This window comes from Clinocottus analis, unplaced genomic scaffold, assembly GCF_023055335.1.
Source record: "Clinocottus analis isolate CAN_PGR_092001 unplaced genomic scaffold, fCliAna1.0.p SCAF_14, whole genome shotgun sequence".
In the NCBI taxonomy this organism is placed as follows: domain Eukaryota; kingdom Metazoa; phylum Chordata; class Actinopteri; order Perciformes; family Cottidae; genus Clinocottus; species Clinocottus analis.
The window spans coordinates 12271301-12295283 of record NW_027175865.1 but is presented as its reverse complement, the minus strand read 5'-3'; the positions used below and the strand labels follow the sequence as shown (position 1 = coordinate 12295283).

Below are 23983 nucleotides of genomic sequence, written 5' to 3'. Positions count from 1 at the left end.
GTATCTCAGAATACTGTTGAACAAAGGGCCTTTTAGAAATTTTGCTCGTGGTGTGAAAGTACTCAAATCCTGCTGCATGCTAACAAAAGCACTCCTGTATCCTGAATAGCAGCTTATTAATGCCTCAGCTTTGCCATTGCTTAACTGCATTGTTACTTTAGTTGGTTGTCTTGAGGGGGTGGTATCTAATCGTGTTCTACCTGTTCATACATCATTAAAGACCCATTTAGTAAATATTGTTTTCATTATTTATATTATCAGACCAATCATGCTCCAGCTTATACAACTTTAATTGCACTGACTGGTCAGATTGTTTATCCCTCCTGTGACCCAAACACACATTTACAATAGAGAGGGAGACTATGTTGACTTGAGGAACCTCCTCCCTCCTTCTGTTAGCAGAACTGTCACTCATGTGGAACAATACAACACATGCCTCCAGTTGGATTACTGATGCAGACTTGAGTTTTGCTTTGATTAGTCATGTTTTACAAAAACAATGCAACAATTCTGGCTAAAGATGAATCATTTCTGTCACAATAAACCATAAGTACATCCACTAAATAGTACAAAATGTACTGCAATGTTAAAGCAGCACTTTAAGTATGTAATAAAGTTGATATGGTAAACATGTAAGCAATCATAAGGAAGTTTCTTACAAGTCCATATTAGGTCCTATTTAACAAGAATGATATTTTTATGTGGACGACACTATTATGTAAAGCTTTGTCTCGTCCATTGCTGGTGGGTTGAGGAATCTGCTTTTTATGTTGTTCAGATGAATCTTTGTGAAATGAGACCAAACGCTGACAAAACAAAGGAACAAGTTGTAACTCTATTATAGAACAGATGTTTTTATTTTTCTACAAGGAACAATATATTCAAGTGAGGTTTCTATCAAGCAATTGATTATGGGGATATTTTTGAAAATGTGAGAGTCAGGATCATGCTGCGTCACCAGTCGTCTCTCATTTGAGTTTCCACGCACGTTGTTCGAAAACCATTTTTTTTCTGGTGAAACTTTTACATTGCAATCTTCGCCAGGAAGCCTTGTAAAAGAGATTAAAAATCCCAGTGGAATTTAAAAAATCCCAATTATCATGGAAATGATAAACATGAAATACATGCTCCCCCGTATACCAGCTGGTTGCTACTTTATCCGTTGGCTGCGGAAGTAACTTCCAGTGGTTTTATCAGTACGGTTTTGCTTAAAATGTCTGCCCTCTGCTGCAGGTCAGATAATGACAAACAAAACAATGAGACTAAATAAAAATAGTAATGCTATTGGCTTTAAAAGTAAAACAGTGAGCTAAAACGCTGTCCAGCCAAGTTGGGTGATAATTCTCTGTGGGTACATCCCAACAAGTGACACTATTTACATCGTTCAAAGACATTAGTTAACTTGTTAATGGTGCTGCTTTAAACTCAGATTCAGCAAATAGAATTTCAAGTTTGATAATATAATTGAATCTCTTTAATATAACCTACATTCATACCGGATTGATGTAGGTCATATCCCCGTATATAGTGACTAATCTAAGGTGAATAGGAATCTATTATGTATGAATCCACCTCATAGGTAAAGGAAAGTAGTTTGAAAATGTGTGGAATGAATTAAGTTAAGGCAATTCAACAAGCTACCGTTCTACCATCATCAGATGACAGAGGAAGCAGCATTACAAGCTTTTCTGTACGTTCTGTAGTACTGTACAGCAGCCTGTCTATGTTTTTTTCTACATGAACAAGAATAGCAATTCAAAGTGAGAACTGTCCCTTTTTTTTTCTCAGAATGATATATTGAGGCACACATTCTAACCTACACACAGGGGCTTTAAGTAGCAGATAAAGTGAAATACAGTGGTGTAAATGTATTTGTCTGGTTCTCCCAAGTGGGAAAGCATTGCCAACTCTCCTTGGTAATGTGGTCAATCACGCTGTGTGCTGCGTTTACTGTGCTGGGAACAGCACTGTGGGATGACATTCACAGAATGAGCTGAGTGAGCATGAAGTTAGTGTGAACGTGACATTTCCCCAAGTCTAATTCTGAGTAACTAAAGTGACAAGTCTTAAATATTTTCCCAAAGAAGAACAAACCATCTCCTCCACTTTTCATCATTGTTAAAATACTTACATTTAAACAATTTGATTTAAACATTTGAATCTCTTTCCAAGACGTTATGAAGCAAAATACAAAAACAAACATATATACTAGAGACAGTACTAGTTAGTTAAAGGTCTGAGTATATGGTTTGCAGATCCAATCTCTGACATGTGCATGGACACACACACACACACACACACACACACACACACACACACACACACAAACACAAACCATCAAAGCTCTGTTTTCTATACATGGCCGTTTCTGCCAAAAGGCCTATATGATGGTATTCACCATTTCAAAGTCCCACTGCCTTTGAACTCCCAAACGCACGCTGTATCTGTTATGATAGATTCACACACTCATACATAAACACATAAACCATATGAGGACACACATACAAAGATTTCCTTAAGGCCCTTGAAGGAAGAGTCTCTCTTTTCTCCCAAACCCTCTCTTTCCATCCCTGTTCCCGAAACAGCATAGCAAAACATCCCGGAGGCCATACTTTGGATTACGACGTCTCCCTATTCCTCCCTCTTTGAGACATAAGTTTGCAGCCTCTTTGTCTGGCAATGGGGACATTTTGGTTTTATTTAAATATTAACCTTATAAAACTCTTGCTTTGAAAAACAAAAACTCAATAAATAAATATTAGTCAGTAGGGAGCGTGAAAACACAAAAGGCTTTCACCCAGACACAGGCAGCAGTGTTAATATATATATATATATATATATATATATATATATATATATATATATATATATATATATATATATATATATTCAGAATACCTTAGCAGCATATAAAACACTTACCCTTTGATAATTGTCTGTAAGCGTTTACATACTATAATCTCACTAAAATCAATTTTGAAATAAAAAGGTTATGTTCCAGAAAGCAGCCACATATGTTGTTATAAACTGTCTTGTGATTTAGTGTCTGTGCATCCATTAATGTCATCCCAATGCTATGTAGAAACCATTTACATTCTGCCAACACAGACAGCATGTATTTAATGAAATCACTGAAATAAATACTCCCTTCTAATGTCAATGCTTTCAAAGTAAGTGGTTTTCTAAAAGGACACTTAAAATTGTGCAGTGGAAAAGCGTATGCCTCAAGTATATGTTAAGTCCTAAAATGCCAACGGCTTCTCCTTTGGGCTACATTTAAACCATACTAACTTTCTGAGAATGAGGTGGTTTACATTTTAATATGTATGTTTATATGCTCTGTGATAGGCTGTGCTAGTCATTGGTCAAAACCTGCTCAGCTGTCTCTTGAGAGTCTGCTCTATTGAGATGTTATTGCAATCGCTGGTCGGCCCTTTTCCCCTCCAATGCATCCTGATAAGGATGTTTCAGCTGGACAGCCTGAGCTATATTGGAATAAAGTCCTCAGGTACACTTGACATGTGAATTAGATGGGGCTGGTCCAGTGACTTATTGCTGTTCTTGACAAGGTATTGGTTTGGGTATGGGCCTAAACAGGTAATCTCAGAGACAATAGCTGAAGAACTTCACTGCAGGACGGCTCAGCAATCTAAACCAAGCCAACCATGGAGGGAGCATGGAAGTCGAAGCAAAAGGCTTTGTCTGGTTAAGACTCCTCCAGGATGAGTGAAAACAAATTGTGAACATCCCATGCATTGTCAGAGTTGGATAAGTGAGAAAAACAGTATTGCGATCCCAATATTCAGGATTACAAAGGTTCATGCATCATTCCAAGTTGGTTTCTCCCATTACAAAACCTTGTCACCGGTAAACATACATTAGCTATCTGTATTGCTTTTTGTGTGCTTCATTTTTCACAGTTCATTCGCTAAGGAAAAACTTAGTGGAACCCTCCTTCCTAAAATAACAGACAAAATAGAAAAGAAGGAGAGAAAGGTAGCAAATGGTATGACAGACAGTAAACTGCCTTGTCAGCGGCTTGGTGAGGCTGACAGAGTTGAGCTTTAGCTACATGCTAATGTCAGCAGGCTAACATGCGCACAATGGCTATGAAAGTACAAAAACCACGGTTTTTACAACTCAACCTGATGCAGGACATGAATATCTTGCCAAATAATTTTGTCAAGATGTTATTGTGGCATTGGTGTCTCAAGAGCCATTTTTGCAGCTACCAATTAGCAACCATTTTTGTAGTCACTGCTTTGTAGTCAGCTGTCAGACATTACCAATATCCTTTATGCTCAGAATTGTGTGTTTTCCCCACCTAGCAGCTCCAAACTATTACAGTCTGCATGATATAACATGGATGCAGCATCAGTCCCAATGTTGGCATCTTTAAGAACACACAATATCATTTCACAATGTATGCCAATGCAAGAGCTTCAACAGTAACCCGGTTGTTTTTGGTTTTGATTCTCATGATTTGGAAGAAAACAAAGAAATAGTCATGCATGAGTAGGCAGAAAAGTAACGAATCAGAGACTGAGTGTGTCATGTCATGTTAATGGGGATGGTACTAACCAGGACACACTGCTATGTTGCAGAGTTTGGTCTGAATCTCGGGCTGTCCACAAGCCACGACCCTGCCTTCGTTCACACACTTCCTGGTTCGCGTCCTGGAGCCCCGCCCACAGGTCACAGAGCACAGACTCCATAACGACCACTCCTCCCACAGCCCATGCACTGCAAACACCCACAAACGCACAACATGGGGATGAGGAATGAGAGACGGAGGGGTTGCAGCATCCAATAGCAGGCAAGAGGGTTAGAGAATGAGAGAAACATGAGATATTAAATGAGTCTTAGCACATTCCGTAAAAAAACTAAACATGAATGAGATTACATTCTGACCTCCACAAAACCATTCCAGTTCCAATGGAAAAGAAACACTGACATTGATTCTGCACTTATTTGTTGCTACATGAAATAAAATGAGGATAGGAATGGACATTTGAAGTCATGCGGTCCAGGTCATGACAAGGAAATGAATGTTGTTAATTTGCTCAGGACATTATTCGAGCTTTCAGTAAATATACAGAGTTGATGATTTAAAACACCAAATATTACAAATGGTCATCTGCTTTCTTCTTTTCTCTTGTTTCCTTTTTATTCCGCATATCACGCAATTTCAGCAACATACGACAATGAAATACATCAAAACAAAATAAATGTACAGAGGAGGACTTTGCAGATAATGAACGTTTCAGTCATGTGACAATGGCAGATTGTACCAAAAATAATTGCTTGAATGATTTGAAATGTCTGATTTGAGATAGGAGGGAATGAAAGAATACTAAAGACATGTTCAACAGGAGACTTCAAAGAAAGAAAAGATCACTGATGGGATTGTTTAATGAATGTATGAAAAAGAGGAGAATAAAAATAGATGGACGTGTGAGATTATAAACAGAATTGAGGGGACACAAAATTATGTGGGCTCATAAAGTTTTAAAGACTTTAGAACAAGAGGCCAAGAAATGAAGGAGGATATTTGGAAAAACACAGAAATGTTCAGCCAGAGACTTGAGGAGATTAAGCTATGTTGAAAGAGATGGAAGAAAGAGAGAGGAGAGGATTTGCAGAGATGCTGAAAGAAAGATAGAAAGCAAGATGTAGAGATGGGGAGGAACAGAGGGAGGGAGGGAGAGAAAGTTAGAGACAGCAGGATGGAGATTGCTGCTCCTGTGTTGTGCAAAGCTAAATAAATCATGCCGATAAATAATTAAGTCTACTCTGTGAAGGAAGGCTCAGAGGAGCAGGAGTAGAAGGCTCAGAGAGAAGAAGAAGACGGTGGTATTAAAAAGTACAGAGATATGAGCAGCACATAAATAGTGTTATATCCTTAAATTCAGCAAACATGGTGTCAGTGTGCGTCTTCAGCTTCTTTACAAAGCTGCAATGTGTTGCAGAGAGAAAAAGCAACAACATTGGTGTCGCATTTTGTTGCACTATACTGTTCATTTTAATGAAATGGTCTGTCAAGGAAGCCCACTTGCTAGCCTTGCTAAACTAGAGTAAGTTGTACCAGTTGAATTCAAACTCACAGTAGCCTTGTTAGGACGGAAGAATCAAGTCGAGATTTTACGCACTACTGAATATTCATGCCTGTTAACTATCCGGTGTAAGTGTTGCAAAGTTAACTGAACCAAGTGCCAAAGATAACATTAACCAGCTAATACCTAATCTGCTCAACATATCTTAAAAGATACTTTACTAGTATGTTTAACAATTATTTTAAATGACCTTGCACTAAAAAAAACACAAGAACAATTTAACACAACAAACAACAACTTAAGAAGTAATGGATTTCAAATTGGCAACCTAGTCCTCAACTTTAAGTATTGTTTTGGTTGAGGTTTAGTTTGGGATCTGTGAGGCATACTGTAGCCAACAACAAACAACCAGTCCCAATTTCATTTAGTTTAAGTGGACTATTTCATGGTTCAACAGTCTCAGCCACAAAATAAAGATTTGTGAGCTTTGAAATTGCATTTTAGAAACACCTGCTTGGAAAGTTGTGCTTGTGGAGCAGTTGTTAGCGATGTGAAAGGCAGTATTCTAATACCGGATTATGGGAAATATTGTGTATGACAGTCATAATATGATGGTATGAAACTTAAAACCAAACTTATTTTCAAAATATCCTGAATCCAAAAGCATCATGAAGAAAAATGTATCCGGCACCCTCGAAGTGCAAGCAGATTTCTGAAGAGTATATTATCCCAATTTGCAAAACCTTCTCAGGAGACAAAGGCAACTTCATATACCAAACTAAAAAAAAATACAAAGCAGTCAGTTATATTATTCAGTATCTTTTTCGTTTTTTTTTTACAACACTGTGAGACTTGTAAGACATTACTTATTCATCCGAATCAAATCTCCATCTCTCAGAGCCAATACAAGTGGATCCGAAGTCTGATTGTGCAAAGCCAATCAATTAGCTCATAAAATCCAGCTTGAGGCAACTTTGGGACGAGAACACATTAAAAGGAGAAATTATCAATTGGATATGGCAAGAAGGGTAAAAGCAGATAAGAAAATTAAACAGGAAACATGATAAAAATGTCTTCAGATACTAGGATTAGGATTGTATTACACTACCTTTTGGTGACAAGGGAAATCCGTATAGTGATTTCAAGTCATAAAAAAGAAGCAGAGGGCAATTATGACACTTATGTTTTACAATCTTTACACCAAAAACCACATTAGCATATTGCAGCTCGTCTCTTAGTTCATCTGTGCACATTACAAGGGAGTGTATTGCCATCAGGGTTGTAGTCGCAGAGGGAGGATGAAAAGAGCATGTTTACAGCAGCAAACACAGAAAAAAAAAGTGAAATAACAAACTGATCAATGGTGATCAAATCACAAAGTGACTGATCTGGGTCTCAGAAATCAAGTTTATGACCACCAGAAATTCAAATCTGCGAGCGCTAGATTCAAATTATGTCGCTGAAAAATGTGCAAGAAGAGGAAGCACAAATAGCACATCAACTCACTTACTCTGGCTTTCTGATCCAAATGCAATTAAGCTCAGATACGAGGAGATAAAATGGTGTGCTCAACCTCATACACACTTAGCAGAGCACACACATTCACATCACCACAGAGAATAAGCATACACATACCGGTAATAAGGATGTATGACTTCCAAACACGTCTTTAAAACCTATGCAATTGTCTGATGTACTTACATGTAATGATGCATTATGTATAAAGATATTCACTTTTTGATTATTTATTTCTAGCCTTTGGGAATGCAGAGCAAGGACATGAACCATATTGATCCTAAGCATTACCATCATTAGCAGCAATTTCAATCTGGGGTCGTAGTGCAGCACGGCTGCATTATTCTAAATGATATGTAATAGGCCGTGTGCGTGTGTACATTTGTGTGTTCGCCATCTGCGTGAGTTTGTTACGAGGTTATGACTACATCCTTCAATGCACCCTCGGTCTCTTGCTTGAATGATTATTGGAAGTGTGATGTTTCAACGTTTGGCTACGCACTGACCCAGACACACTGTATTCATAATGCACCATTGTTTCACTCCATGTTTTAAATGTCACTGAATCTATGGCAAATGAGCAGTAGCTACATAGAACAAAAGTGGGTACTACTTCACTTTGCGTGCTTTTGGGCATGAATGGCTTCTTCTTCAGTATATTTTCTGAAGAAAAGAAAAAAGTTAATTTGCCGGACCAATTACTGCCTAGTTTGCTTTGTCAAGTGCCAGACCATTACTTACAATTGATTATCTGTATCACCTTAATTTAGGAGTTTTACCCATGAAAAAAATAGGAGAGGAAAAAAAAAGTCAATTTTCACTTCATTGGCTTTCTGTCCAAGCTGCTTTTCTTTGATGCTCCCTAACTCTTGCAGACGAACATACACACACGCATGCACAGAGATGTGCCCAGAGACATATCCACCCACACTCACAACACACCCGCACTTCTAAATCCTAACTTCTGCACAAACACAAATAAATGGGAAAAAGCAGAATAGAAAATTCTGGCAAACCAAAATAAGGGTTTACAGGCAGCATTCTCCCCACGTCAGGATGTGTTTGTTTGTGACTGCAAGTAAATGCAAACAGAATAGAGGATCTGGGTTAAAACAAACAATTCTTTTAAAGATCTTCCAGATAAAGTAGGTTCTGAGCATTAGGGTTGAAAATCCACCGTGCCTGTGTATGTATGCTACATGTTTTACCTATTGGCAACATTATTTACATTAAGAGTGTCACGTTATTTAGTGTTAATTTAGGATTCAATGTACACTATTCTGATTTTAGTGACTGGATTCAAAGTTAAAATTACTTCAGTCCTGATTAGTGAGTGATTTGTGTGTGTGTGTGTGTGTGTGTGTGTGTGTGTGTGTGTGTGTGTGTGTGTGTGTGTGTGTGTGTGTGTGTGCGTCTGCCTCTGTGTACTATATATGTTTGTTTAACTAACTGAGAAGACAAAGCCTAAATCCAGCAGCAAAGATCAGCAAATCAAACAAACAGAATCTACCCCAAATTAAATCAAAGTAGAAAGAAAAAAAAACAACATTTTAAAAAGTCAACCACATCCAATTCATTAACGGCTTCATGTGTCCTTGCTAACACCCCCACATTTTCAGTCTATTTGAATTTGGTGTGATCTCATAGAGGCAATCCCAGGAGTGCCCCTGCAGCCCTCCAGAACCACGTCAGGAAACATCAGAGAAGTGGGGGAAAATGAAATAATAAACGGAACATAACACAGCAACCAATATTCCATCAAAGGAGCGGCGGAGGATATTTATATCGACACTGAATGGAAAATGAGGCACTTAGACATACAAATCGTGTTTGCACATTTGCATAAAAACAAGATTAACATACGCACCAACCGGGAAGGAAAATGTTTCTTTTGCTTCTTGTATCTTTTTTTGGGGGGCAGTTGAGGAACATGAGTAAACACAGACTGACTCCTCACTCACATGTGAAAGCACACATGTGCACAAAATGCACACAAGGAAGATCTAAGAGTAAATGCAAATAGAAGACACTGAATTGCATTTTAGGCACGAATAGGGATCACTTAAATAGGAATGGACAAAGCCCTAATAACACCCACAACTTATGCCGACACGCAATCAACTTTACATATTAACATCACAAACACACATGCATCCTGTGCAAAATGTACACATACAAACACTCAAAGAATGCAAACAATATGTCGTGCACAGAGAAATGAATGAACATATTTGCTTGGGGGTGAATCCACAAAAGCACTCAGAATGCGATACCACACACAGGAAGGATTAGTCTAATTTTAATGTGTATATATATGCTCATGTTTTGTTAGATATGTGCACATATGCCTCGCAAATAAGCCTATTCAACTCCATCAATGCTGCTTCCTATAAAAATAAGTTCCTCATTCACTAACACTACACTACACTAACCTAAAGGCCTTGTCCAATGATGGGGCTCTATAAAGGTAGCAGATAAAGCCTAGTGACTCCACCCTCATGTTGTGACACTGACATTTCGACAGCAGTGGCCCCACTTTTGCTTTGAGTTATCTATTCCCAGAGAAGTTATGGCCATGACTTTTCATTTTATAGTCTGTCCTCAAAGGTAATACTGTCATTATTAGAATGGCTGTGTATGGAGGACATTCATGCCATCTATCTGTGATGCACTCTCACAGGTACCACTGGGATCAGAGAGGTTAGCCGAGAGACTATCTCACTGTCTACCAACCAAAAGAGACGGCGACGCTTTATTCCCTTTCTGGCAGTCAAGAGACAATGCAGTGTCTTTTTTATGTTCCTGAGACAGGCCCGTGGTCAGGGCCCAGTCATTGCCCTAGTCAGACAGCCAGGACACCAGCCATCACTCATTTTGTCATGGTATTGTGCAGAAAGCTGGTGGTGTAGACGGATATCATATCTGGCTCAGACTTGAGTCCTTTGATTCTACTTAGAAGCCAGAAGGATTTATACTCAAAAAAGATCCATTGTGGGTTTTATTTGTTTTGTGATCAAGCTAAGCATGTCAACATAACCTACTTTTGGCCCACTTTGGTAAGAACACCAGTGATTTCCTTGTTCTTTCCAAAATGCCACCATCCATGCAATTCCTCTTCTTATGCAAACCTTGACCGGTTTACACATGGAAAAAAATATAATTTCCATGTTGTTGGCACAGGAAACATACAAGTGGACAGGCAATACATTGTGAAGCTAGCAGAAACATTCAGCGGTCTCCAATTTGGTGGAGCGTTGGTCTTGAAGAGTAATGCAGCAATTTGGTATTGCACTGACTTACAATGGAAAAAGAAAGAAAGAAGGACCAGGAATGTTGATTTTGTTTTATCCCATGCATTCATCCTTGTCAAAACCTTGCACCCACATGATCCATAATGCAACTAAATCTTAAAGCCTCAAACTGCTAGCTTCAAGCAAAAATGTGGAGGAGGGTACAGAGATCTTAACCCCCATGGATTTTTCTTTTTATCTTGAAACCTGTATTGCTCATCTAACATAGTAATATAACTGAAAAAACAATTTTGCTACCTTTGTCTGCAGGCTAAAAAATGTTTAAATGGCATGAGGAGCTAGGATGTTTGCTTCTTCTCGATGATTCATCTATTGCGATTTTACCAAGCAGCACTACATTTTTGACATCCTCAGCTTGGGGACTGAGCATCAGCAGTGGATAAGAAAAGGGACAGCGTTCCAGACAGGAGGGCCATACAGGATTCCGGTTCAAATGCAATCAGTACGACCAATCAAACCAGAGCATGACAGGCAGTACTTCACAATTTCATCTCGTAAAGACATACCCTGGCAATCAGACCAAAGCAGAACTCAACAATATGCAGGATGAGTGATACAGAGGTTCCCTGAGTGAATTGATCTGTCTTGGTTGTGTTATGTGCTGCAGGGGAAGAAAGGATGAGGTGCTCTTCATTGTGCGCTTGCCTTTGTGCAGCGAGCATTTATGGTTGAAATATACACTCACCCTGAGTGGCAAAGCATGTATGCAGATGACAATTGTATTTGATTTGTTGAAAATATTGTGGTGCTGCCATTGCATCTAAACTGAAAAACAAAATCCTCAAAAGCAAAAACTGTTGAAGCTATGCAGGTTACTTTACGTGTGTGCGTGTGTGTGTGTGTGTGTGTGTGTGTGTGTGTGCGTGCGTGCGTGTGTGTATATATATATATATATATATATATATATATATATATATATATATATATATATATATATATATATATACATATGTAGAGAGAGAGGAGAACTAAAGATTTAAAAAAACAGGAACGATGAACTTATGAGCTCAAACATTATGTCTTGCTCCCTTTTTCTGCTGCATCATGGTTCGATTCTGTTTTGGCTGAACAGATCCTGTGTGTGTGTGTGTGTCTGTGTGTGTGTCTGTGTGTGTGTCTGTGCGCATGTGCTGCCTACCTTCCTCAGAAGTGTCATTATTTTCATTATGCTGTTTGTCAATATTTCTCCTCAGCTTTCTTATCGCATTGTTAATAGATAAGTAAATGCTGCATGTGTGAGTGATGTGTTAAGCAGAGCATGAATCGTTTGAAACTGCATTTAGTCACCAACAAATTCATGAATCATTTTTGCAACACTGCTCAACCTTTTCATTTTATCTTCTCAACTTTTAATCTCTGCCTGCGATCACACAATGTGGATGCATATCCCAGCATGCCGTGTAGGTCGGATGGCACTGTAGTCACCAGTCCATCACAGATGTGGAAAATCGGTCAAAGTCGTGGCACGTTGTGCCCCCATGTTTACGATGTAAATGTCAAAATGTACACATAACACAGAATATTGAACCCTCATCATTTGTGCTGTGAGAAAACACAACTTACCATTACGCGCCATTGGATTCAGCGAATGCTGAATGGCTGCCATTTAGGATTGTGGTAAACGTACCTGAACCTGTGCTGCCCGGCTCACCCGGACAGGTCGCGGTGTTGTTGCACATGCGAGTTTCCCGCAGGGCTCCGCTGCAAAGTGTCCCGTAGGGGGAGGAAACACATGACCGCGTCCTCACTTGCCAGCCTTGCCCACATGTGAGAGAGCACACACTCCACTGTGACCACTCCTCTGCCGCAGGGTCACCTGAGGAGCGAGACGGAGGTGGACAGAAACAGGGTGATTCTCAATGATTCCAGTTTCAGGATGCTGATGTTCCCAAGAGTCGGGTAGAACAACACACATTCAAGAGAAAGGCGGTATGAGTTGTAACAGTATGCGCAATTTAAACCTAAAGGGGGTTGACACAATAATAAATGATCCGAGTACCTGCGGGTACATTTTTTGTATCCCTTCTACGTCCAATGATGATAAATTATGAGAATGATATTTATATTTATATAGTAGCAAAAACATCAAATACAATTTTGTGTGTTTGTGGTTGTATAAAATGCTGCTAGACCGTCAAACACATGCTTTCCTTTTGTGTGAGAAGAGTTTTTGGCCACAGAGAGAGGGCTTAAGAAGGTGAACTGTGGACTAGGCTATTGCACGTAATATTTCTGTAAGTTAATAATATAAATAATCACTGGAGTGTCCACATGAATGAAATGTTAGAGCCTGTGGACTATTGTGTTGGGCCTCCAGTCCTTGTGGGCTCGTTGATAGATGTACCCTGTGGTGTCAATTATGAACCTGAGCTATACATGCTGTGTGTAGCCTACATTAAGACTATGGATGCCAGCTCAGGGACACACAAAGCTCCTGTCACTCTCATATAATCATGAGCTGGAATCAAGCTTTGTCTAGAGTTTGCACAAACATGTTTGCTCTATTGATTCCTGCAATTGCTCATTTTTATTCACTCTTCAGCAACTGAAATTAATTTAAAATTATTCAAAATTGTACGCCAAACAATTGTCAAGAGAAAAGCCTGGGACCATCTGACAGATGCTAAGAGGGCTTTGTCTTTTGTTTTATGGAGTTTATTTCTCTTCCTCTTCCACCCTAGGTTGTAGTAAAGAGTACACACAGTTATCATTTGTTGAATATATGGGGGGGTTCACTTATATTGTTCAGTGGTAGATTTTCACCGTGTATCATTTTGACACGGCCTAGCTTGTGATACTATATACATTCCCAATAGATGTTATTCCTGCATACTATACTACTATAAAGTGGTATTTGATTCAAGCCACTTAGTGTGAATAAACTGTGATTGAATATTCATAAGGATGATGATCCTTTCAGAGATTCAACAATATTAATACTCGTGCCAAAAAAGGATGTTAATGTAGTGGCAGAGATTGGCTGTTGAGACATTTGTGTGTGTGTTTTGAGCTCCCCAGGCAGCTGAGGAGAGAGTGCCATTGTAACCTCCGAGATACGCCCTTAAAACCAAGCGTTCAGTCATCCCGCTTCGCTCTTTCGAAATTGTTTATGAGCGCCGTGTCCTTTGATAGCGGCGTCATCACATGGCAAAGAAGGAAATCAAATTAATTGCATGTCCGTTAATCGCATTACATCTTCATTAACATGCCGTGAGTCAGGGCTTAAGCTCATCACACATGCCTCGAGGAATGGAAGAATAGGGAGAAGGGAGGAGGGAGGGGGTGAGTGAGGTTTGGGGGGAGGCGGCGGAGGAGAAGGACAAGACAGAGCCAGGGGTTTCCCTCGCGGTGGGGAGTCCCTCCTATGCAGGGGTAGTATGGAAACGTGTGTGTGTGTGTGTGTGCGCACAAATCAATTTGTGATCCAGCCTAGTGTGGTTGAAGCAGCTAACATGTTATGTCATGTATGTATAAGGCCATACATGTGACATCCCTTATATGTTTCATGTCATGAATCATTTATTTTCTCTTTTCCAACGGCATTAATTATTTAAACTTGTTAAGTTTCTCACACACGCACTCATAGGTACACACTTTCACATGTCCACACATGTGAATGGCCAACTACAGCTGTCCTGGAGTCCAGCCATGCCTTAGAAGGTAAATAAATGATGATGATCTGAAGGAACTCTTTATTTTTAGTTACACATACGTCAAACGTCAACTTGGTGACTTCTGTTCCAGGCTGTGAACTCGTGCACACATCACATTACTCACCAGTTTGTGCTTGAAACACACCTGGCTGGTCAGCTGATCGAGGTCTCTGGGTCTTCACCTTCAGATCATCATCATCATATGGGTCTGAAATGGACAAAATATAAATATTTCTCTTTTTTTCCCCCCATATATTTTGATTTTTACAGTTAAATATGTAAATTCCATCATGAAGCCAAATTGTCAGATGTCTAGTTTACTACATCCACTTTTTCCATGACATCCTGAAACTAGTTTTCAAAGCTGTAGTAAATAAGTCCTCATCACCATCACTTTGTACATTCAGGGGAGTCAAAAAAAGCATGTTTTTTTAGTACATCCAAAACACGATTCTGGAAAATAAAAATACAAACGCCTACAATTCCTTGGCTTGCTCTTTGTAGCGGAATATTTAAAGAACACGCTGATACATTTCAGCACACAACGTGCAGAAAAAGATAACAGAATGTGAAGTCTGCAGTATAATCTCAGAAAATCAGGAGGAAGTCTATTCTGTTCTTAAGTCTTATTAGCTTAAGGGCAAAACATAAATTGTCAATAAGAATATACATAATAAAAAGCAGTCTGAATTAAGTAGGCAAAGTAAGTAAGCTTTTTTTTGTTCCTGGTTTTGAAACTGTACAAATATATGGAGCTACACAGGAGAAAAGGCTTCATCTGATAAACCAGAGGGCTGATATGAAGTGGAACACCTTGAATAAATGGTGAGCATTAGTTGAAAGTGAACAATTGCCTAGAGAGAAAGTACGGAGAAAGCAGAATCATGCCACATATCTAAGTCGGTTTTATCTCAATTGGTACAAACATATGGAGGCATGAGCACAGTCTGTTCTGAATCTGTGCAAATGGATTTGTAAGCTTAGTATCAGCAACACAAGACTTAATCAACTCCCTCGGCAGGGAAACAATCTTTGATACAGCAGATCCTTTTCACTCGGGTACTTCTTGCCCATGGGATTATTTGCAATTGTTGCTTCATGCAAAGCAGATGAGACGTACTGTCTATCTAAGGTACATTATCCACATGGAGTGTGCTAGTGTGCATGTGCGTGTGTGTGTGTGTTAAATTACAGAGTGGAAAAGTGATTGGTACTGAAATTACTCGCATTAGTTCCTATCAAGGGGTTGACCTGAGAGAGAATAAAAACACATACATGCACAGCGCATCCTCTCGAGCGTCCCAATACACACTGGATTTCATTGGAATTGTACTAAGGGTCTGTCTGGATTGGTCAACGGTTGTTGCAAACAGCCCTCTAATTTGTGCTTTTACAGAAACAACTCTTAGAAAGGAGAAAAAAAATCCTCAAGCTCTTGCTCTTTCATTTTTATTGTCAAACTCTCTCTGTACGGCTTCTTTGGTTTGTCCGTTGTTCTCAGCAAGATCACTTTTGCTTGAAGGCCAAAGTAAAATGTTCTACCACAGGAACAATGTAATTATTTTGTTTGTGTGCTGTCTAGATATGGTCTGCAGCTGGCTACAGCCCTGGGTAAAATGCATTGCTATTGTGTGCATGTGAGGGTTACTAGCATCGCTTTGTTTTGAAACAAACTGAAATCAGAAAATGGTGCGGTCGGAAATGATTTCAGAAGACAATTAGGATAATTCTAGTTTGCCTCATCGCCTTATTGCTTAAGAGTTTTGAATATTGTTTAATTTGGTGTGGCAATCAATATGAGAGTAGAGATGCACATACCAACGGCTCTGGGATTTCAATGTTTTCATGAGCCGTACGTAGGTCACTGCAAAATAAAATGTTACACTAAAAACATTACACTTTGTGCCGGAAAAAGTGATCCAGATATTTGTGGCTAACATTTACACAGTCTGTGGATTCATACTTTACTCATCTTTACTCTCATCTCCAGCACAACAATACTCCTTAACCAATACACATTAATACAAAAAGAAAATACATTTAGTTTATCTTGACCACAAACTTTTCACCTCCTAATTTTCCTCTCCAGCTTCTTCACTGCAATTGACATAATTGACACTTGTCTATGCCCCAGCTGAGGGGGCCAAGCTGCAACTCTGTCAAGCTATCATGCTACCAACAAGCCCACACTGTCACTAACTGCATATAAATATCTAAATATTGTCTAAATTTTGTAAAAGAGAAAAAACAATGTCAGAGAAAAGCAGAAAGAAGAGTCTAATACAGGCATTTTTTTAAATATTGACATCGTACCAGAAACATTACTTCAGTTTTAATGTCAATATCTGAAGGACATGTCTTGACTAAATATGTTTTTTTCTTTAATACTGTGCCTAATATTTGCGAGACAGTATTGTGGAACCCCGGTCTGAACTGGGAAATGACATACTACACAGTTTGAAAGTTAGCATTAGCATTAATAAAACACTAACATGCTACAGCTGATAAAATCTGCTTGACAGTCATCATTTCAGCAGACAAATCCCTCGGCTTTGGGCTGCAATGAGAAGCCTGCCGAGTTCTCTTCATCCATTTCAGATTCCTCCTGCTGTTCTTTTTTGGTGCCACAAAGCCAGCAGCCCATGCTCTTAGCAAAACACGAGCAGCTAACCCCACTGATCCACTGAAGTGAGTTTGGTATAGGTTTAAGGTCTGACTGCCTACTGAAAGGATTCGTGACTAACGTCAGTGGGAAATCAATGGCAGACAAGATGCCATGAACTTCAGCGAGATGACAGAGCGACAGAGGAAGTGCCGGTCCCAATCTGGGAGTTTCTGAATCATTTTCTGGGCCTCAAATTAAGCCCTGAGTGTGGGTCTATATTCTTCGCTTCTGTGCTTCTGAGACACAGAGGTCAGTGAAGCAGGACAGAGTAATGCCTCACATAAAATGACCAGTGAGGATTACATTTCTCTCCATATCTTTATCTCTCTTTCTCTCTGTGTTTGTGTCTGTTTGTCTCCCTTTCTCCCTCTCTCTCCCCTAGGTCTATGGCACAAAAGAGGATTTAGATCGACACCAGTGCAGAGTCCTGCACAATCGAAGGTAAAGATCAATATGGATAAACCCCTTGAGAGTACTGACCTTTACAAACCCCACTATATTGTTTAATGTTGTGGACCGCACTTTAATGGAAACATCATTGCACACTTCATCACATCTTCTTGCACTCTCTCATCCCTACTTTTTTCCACCCATTTCAGCTTTTTCTTCATCTCCAGGGGAATCTATCTTCCATCTATAGCTGGCCATATCACTTCCAATCGTGAGCTGGGTCGATAATCCTATGACTCTGCGCTTATCCTATGATAAGCGCAGATTTGATATTTTACTAGTATCGTGCTGATGCTTTAGCATCATCTGACAGAAGTGTGAGTGACGTGAAAATGCCTTTTCAGGATATTGCCCTGACAAATAAAGAGATCACCTTTGCCATAGTTGCAGTGCAGTGCATGGCCACTATAAAATTATATGTTGTCGTCAATATATTATGTAGGATGGAAGGGCATTTGAGTTTACAGTCAAGGGTCTGCTAAAAGCCTTTTTCTCTGTACCTACTCATCTGATTTATGGGAACACTTGATAATGTAAGAACCAAAATAATTGCCCTTTTTCAGTTCTGGTAACAAAAAAAAGATGGGGAAGGGCAAAAGGCAGACACCAAGGCTTCAAACTGTAGTCCATGGATTAGAGGATAGTTAGTTGAGTTTGTTGAGAACAGCACAATTGATTTGTAGTTTTGGTGTCGACTATCACCTTGCACTGTTCACTGATACATTATTAACAAAATGTTTAATCTCACGACACACATAAAGTGAAAATCTGTGACATGTACTTTCAAAGACATTTGTTTGCCTCGTCAGAACTCAACCGCTAAGAATGAATAAATAGTTCTCAAACAGTTGTTCATCATTTCTTTGCTCAAGGCTATTTTCTCTCTTTGTTCCCAACAAACTGTTGATAAAGTAGCATGTTGAAGGGAAAAATCCCATTCCTAACCCGCCGAGCGCTATCACTCAGCAAGCAGAGACTTCTGGATTACACGCGACGATCACACACTAGTGTGAAAACATTAACACAGCACATTGAGCATCTAAATACACACATTAGTAGTTGCGCCAATGCTCAAGTGTACCTTGGCGTGGCACAGAAACGCATACCTACACAATAAGAGGTGAATATGTGGCTGATGAATACACGCCATGCAGTAAAGCGGTTTTGAGCCCATACATAGCAGCAGGCTGGGGAATAGGATTGAGGCATAGCCAGTTAGAGCCACAGGCTCCTTTGTCAGACTGAGCCGGGATTTAAGCCTGCTGGGATGACTATGTATATAGGTGTGTGTGTTTGACGGAGCATTGCATATGGTAATATGGTAAAACAGCTGTGTTAAGTACATGGCATGCACAAAACAGTGGCGTGGAAATGTCTTCCGTTGACTACTGTCAGCTCTTTCAGTGCAGCGTATATGATTGAATGCACCCACTTAAAAACGCACACTCACAAACACACACACATAGAGCTATTTCTCAGCTGTATATCAAATCAGAGCTTATAGCTCTCTGGTGCTGTTCATTTACTCCAGGGTCCATCTGGGAGAGCCCAAACTGATACAAGCGTACCATAATGGACTTTTTATAAGCTACTGGACAGACAGACCCGCTCAATCTCTCTCTCTCTCTCTCTCTCTCTCTCTCTCTCTCTCTCTCTCTCTCTCTCTCTTTCTCTCTCTCTCTCGCTTTCTCTTCCTCTCTCAGCAGCAGCAGTTATGAAGAGAGAAGTTAAATCAGGTTGGTGCAGAACAGCATCTTTCCGGCTATGGGGCCTCAAGGTCATTTGTGTGCCTTCAAAATGGATTCAGAATCTAGTTTTCTCAGCCCCACAGGCTGACTGCTTTGTTTCACACCTGCACAAACGCACGTGTGCACACACACACACACACACACACACACACACACACATACAGACAGATCAACACAAGCCCTTGTATACATCCAAACTGCCAAATTGGCTTTGTTTTGTTTCACTTTCATTCTCAATCCCAAATTGCCCTTTTTTCCCCATTTTTCTTTCTCTTATTAGATATTTTCAAACCTTCCAACTCCCACAGCGCACAGTCATTCGGTCTATCATTCTGCCCTCCACCCCCTCACCCTCTGTCTTCTATTTCAGACTGCCTTTCTCTCGGTTCCATAACAAGATGAGTATTTTGATGGATTTACAATCCAGCAAAGCTACAATGAAAGAGCAATCAATGGGAGGATGGCCAAAACAATTAATTCAAAGCATGCAAGATTACCGCGCTGCATTAGCCTGATCACACGTTTGCAATAAGCCATCGTAGCGGTGTTTACAACAAAGATAGACGCATGTTAAATGGATCAATGGGAGATAAGCTTGAGCCCTTTGTGAACTGGTTGTAAAGCCAACGTTAGTGCACTTCATAACTCCGCCTCAGTCTGACGCATATTGCTCGAAGGTACCCCAGTTTCCTGGCAGAAAAACCTCATGTCCTGATTCAGAGATCTTATTGTCTGTCAATCCAGCAGGATAATGTCTTTAGTGTTGACTAATCAAATAATTAAACTCCTATAGATAAGAAAGTGGCACAGATATCAGATACACGGCATAGAGTCAACATAGAGAGCAGCCTTGCTAGCAGCAGTGACGCTTTGGCTTACCTGCTATTGTAAGCATGCTAGCGTGCTTACCATGACAATGCTAACATGCTACGTACAAGGCAAGTACAATGCTTACCGTGTTCCCTATCTTAGTTTAGCCTGTTAGCATGCTAACATGTGCTAATTTACACTAAACACAAGACAGCGATTGAAAAGAGATCACCGAAGATTGTATAATTTAACCTGCCTCGTCATGCCAACCAATCCAATAGTTTATGGGGCGTTTCAGTCCGGACCAAAGTGGCAAACTGACCAATACGTAAAGGTTTAGATAGATAATGTTTTTCAAGCGTGTAAAAACAACAGTAGTGTTTTATACTTTTTTTTTGGTTGTTCAGTGGTTTCTGGTTGGAAGAATTTTTTTCACCCAAAGAAAAAGCCAAGCTGAACTCTGACAGCGCAGCCGACAATATGTCACATCATCAACCTATCCCAGCCGTTATCTTTTTTTCTGCTCGTCTCCCTCCGATACAGATCGGCCAAAGATATCCAATAAACATCGATCAAACCCAGTTTGGCATTTTACCGCGAGGCCGTTCATATCACAGCAGTTGTACGTATGTACATGACACAGTCACACATATAGATCGATGACTGCTCACATTTGCCTCTGCAGTGGTATGCTGTTTCCATAGAAACATTGTCGTGCTGATGCTGTGAAAGATCATGAGGGATATGGATGGGTGGCCAGGCAGAGAGACAAAGGGAGGTGTGCTATAAATCAGTGTCCATGATTGGTAACCAGTTTTGCAACTGACCGAGAGGTGAATGGAGGCAGACGGTCGGCCTCAACTGTGTTAAAGGGTAGCTGCTGTGACGCTTGTAGTCCTTTCTTCTTTCTGCCAGTGTGTTGCTTATGTGTTCTAACACTTTCATTGTTTTTTGCATCCTTTGTTCTTCTGTTTTTTCTTCACATTTTGCAGTCAACTATTTTTTCAACCCTTTGTTTTTACATTAGTTTTTTTTGTATTTTTTCAAATCCATTTCCTTTCATTTATTCTTTGTCTTCCTTTCTCTTTCAATACTTTGAATGTTCTTTCAATTCCTTTCAGATTTTTAAACACACATAATGCCTTTGTGCGAATGGTCTTGGACCAACACAAACACGTACACACACAAACTGCGTTTGTGGTACCTTGCTCGCGAGCCAAGGCAACACACAGCACACTCAGGCAGGTGTTTTTCATGGATCACAGGAGAGTGGCATGAGAAGAGTCCGACCTTGGTTTTCCACTCGGTAGAAGTGACAGAAGAAATGATACTCAGGCGCTGACTCTCGCCCTCAACCTCTCTCCTGAGTATATACAAACACTCACACACCACTTACCTCTACTCTTGCAACTACATTTTATCAGAGGGAAGGGTCAGCGCGGCAGGACAGCGGGGCGATCTTTTGGGCCGCGCACTGAACACGGACGTGCCCCCAAAACTCTTGTGCTCACACACGCTCTCTCTCTCTCTCTCTCTCTCTCACTCAGACACACACACACACACACACACACACACACGCACACACAAACACACAGACATTAGTTTGGCTTAGCAGTACTCGCAAGGTATGGCTCCAGTCTACAGCAAGATGGTTTTCTTTGTTCTTCAAGGTGAGATAAATTGATGAATCTATGTGAAATAAAATGATAAGATAGCAAAAAAATGATGTGAAACCCAAAAGAAGAAAAAAAAAAAGCAAAGCTCCATGAGCCAGTGACGTAACCAGGCACTGATAACCTGGTGTCCAGGTTTCTATACGGTTATCCTCTTTTCAGCTGGGAAATGGAAAATTAAACTGTGATCTGAAATAATGGAAACATGTTTTTTTTGTGGATGTTTCTCAGTATTGGATGTGCTGTTGATATGCTTTGGTAGAGTCTGATACTGCTCCTGATGCACTACATGTGATTAGTCTTAATATCTGCTCAGGTTTACTTTGGACTATTTAAGTACAGTATGTTCTGTTTTGTTCCTGATGACGTCTTTGTCTACATTTAGATACAGTAACCCCACACATGAGAATGATTGTCTTTATGTTATTAGTGCTAGTGTGTAATGTCTGTAATTCACTACGCATTTGGAACAACATGTTCTACAGACCTTACATCCATCAATATGATGTGTGCCCCCATTCACAGAAATACATAACCATGACCTCATGCTTACTTAAAAGACATATGCTCGCTTATACAAGCATGCTCACAGCCGCCCACATTACAGACTCCTGCCTCAAGAGCCTTGATGGTGTACAGGAGATGGAGACTTACAAAACCACACCAGACAACAACATGAATTGGTCAGTGACACTTTTAAAACGTAAAACAACTTTACTACAGTAGTAGCCACAAGTAGGTTGTGCTAGAAACCCCCACGCTGCATTTACAAAAAAACTGCTTTGCGACACGTTGAACGCTCTCGCAGGTTCTGTTGTGCTTGGGAAATTGTATGACATCCTTTGCCAAAAGGGACGGCTGACAATCACACTACAAATTTAGTCCAATCATATTTATGCTGATGAATACAGTGCAGCCATTATAACCAGATATTTCTCACCACTACTGCAATGTCATCCACCACCCTATCCTCCTACTCATGTACTGACTTCTAATATTGTTGATTCAGACTTAATGTTCATGTCAGAGCTTGTTAGGAGGGAATTCATTATTTGTAATTGGTGCTAATAATCGTCGGATTATTTATACTTCCTCAAAGAGAGCCAATACTGTCAAGTCTCACTGTACTCATCTGTTATAAATGCTTAATTCTGACAGAACCTCCTTTGGACAGACAGCTGTCTTTGTTCAATAGATCAGAATTTGGAATTATTTATCCATGGGACCTAAATGGATCACAGGGATCATCTCAAATTTATGTTAAAAGCACTTTTGAATATGTCTGCAAACGTTGCATCCATAATGAAGAAGCAGGAGTCTAGATTGAAGACACTGTTCTTTAGAAAATCTACTTCAGTTCAGGTGATTTAGAAGAGTGATCACAAAGGCACAGTCATGGGTGATCAAGTGCCTTTCATTAAGAATCTACGCTTAAATATATTTTCTAATATCAGAACATTCTTCTTTACTGTAATTCTATAGCCTGAAAATAGTTTTCTTGCATGGAGTGCACTTTTGGCCTCTTGCACATTATAATCTTTGATATGCCTGCTGGGTAAGGTCAAAGTTATACTGTGATGTGAAGCATTAATCACAGAGGTCCTCGTTCTCAATAACTCTCATTTCTTTGGCAGAGAAGATTAATATCTAGCATTAACAAATGTAACCCTGCCAACTTTTTTTCCCCTGGTGTGACAGAAGGAGGAATTTCACAACATGGCCGTTGCTGCAGAGGATGGCATTATGTAAAAGTGCAGTCATAACTTTGGGGCCCATATAAGCTTTATGGATGGTAAAAAGGGCTCAAAATGTAGAGATAACCCTGACACTACTAGAGGGAAGTGACACGGTGAAAAACAGGAAAGAGATGTGGACACAAGAATGTGTGATACTGCAACCACTCGGATTAAGGGATACGTTTGATACTGACCAAAATGGGTTTCCATCATTGAGTATTGGAAACTGTCAAGTACTGAAAGATGTTCCATTGAAACAAATTCTGTTGCAATTGACTGACTGGTCCAGTTTGTTTGCGCTGGTGCGAAAGATTTCAATCAAAGTGACACAGACTAAAGAACGCTGTGCAGACTGAACAAGCTTTTCCT

At 39.9% G+C, this 23983-nt stretch overlaps 1 protein-coding gene across 3 annotated transcripts in view; it reads right to left on the bottom strand.

Annotated features, from left to right (window-relative positions):
* Positions 1-23983, bottom strand: part of adgrb2 (adhesion G protein-coupled receptor B2) — a 186821-nt gene that overhangs the window by 84237 nt on the left and 78601 nt on the right. For 2 of the 3 annotated variants that reach the window (XM_068576099.1, XM_068576101.1), the window contains exons 3-4: positions 14657-14740; positions 12507-12695 (exon numbers count right to left, since the gene is read on the bottom strand). In XM_068576099.1, the coding sequence (XP_068432200.1) occupies positions 12507-12695; positions 14657-14740 (273 nt within the window). The remainder of the gene's footprint in view (positions 1-12506; positions 12696-14656; positions 14741-23983) is intronic. The other variant, XM_068576102.1, reaches the window with a different exon arrangement.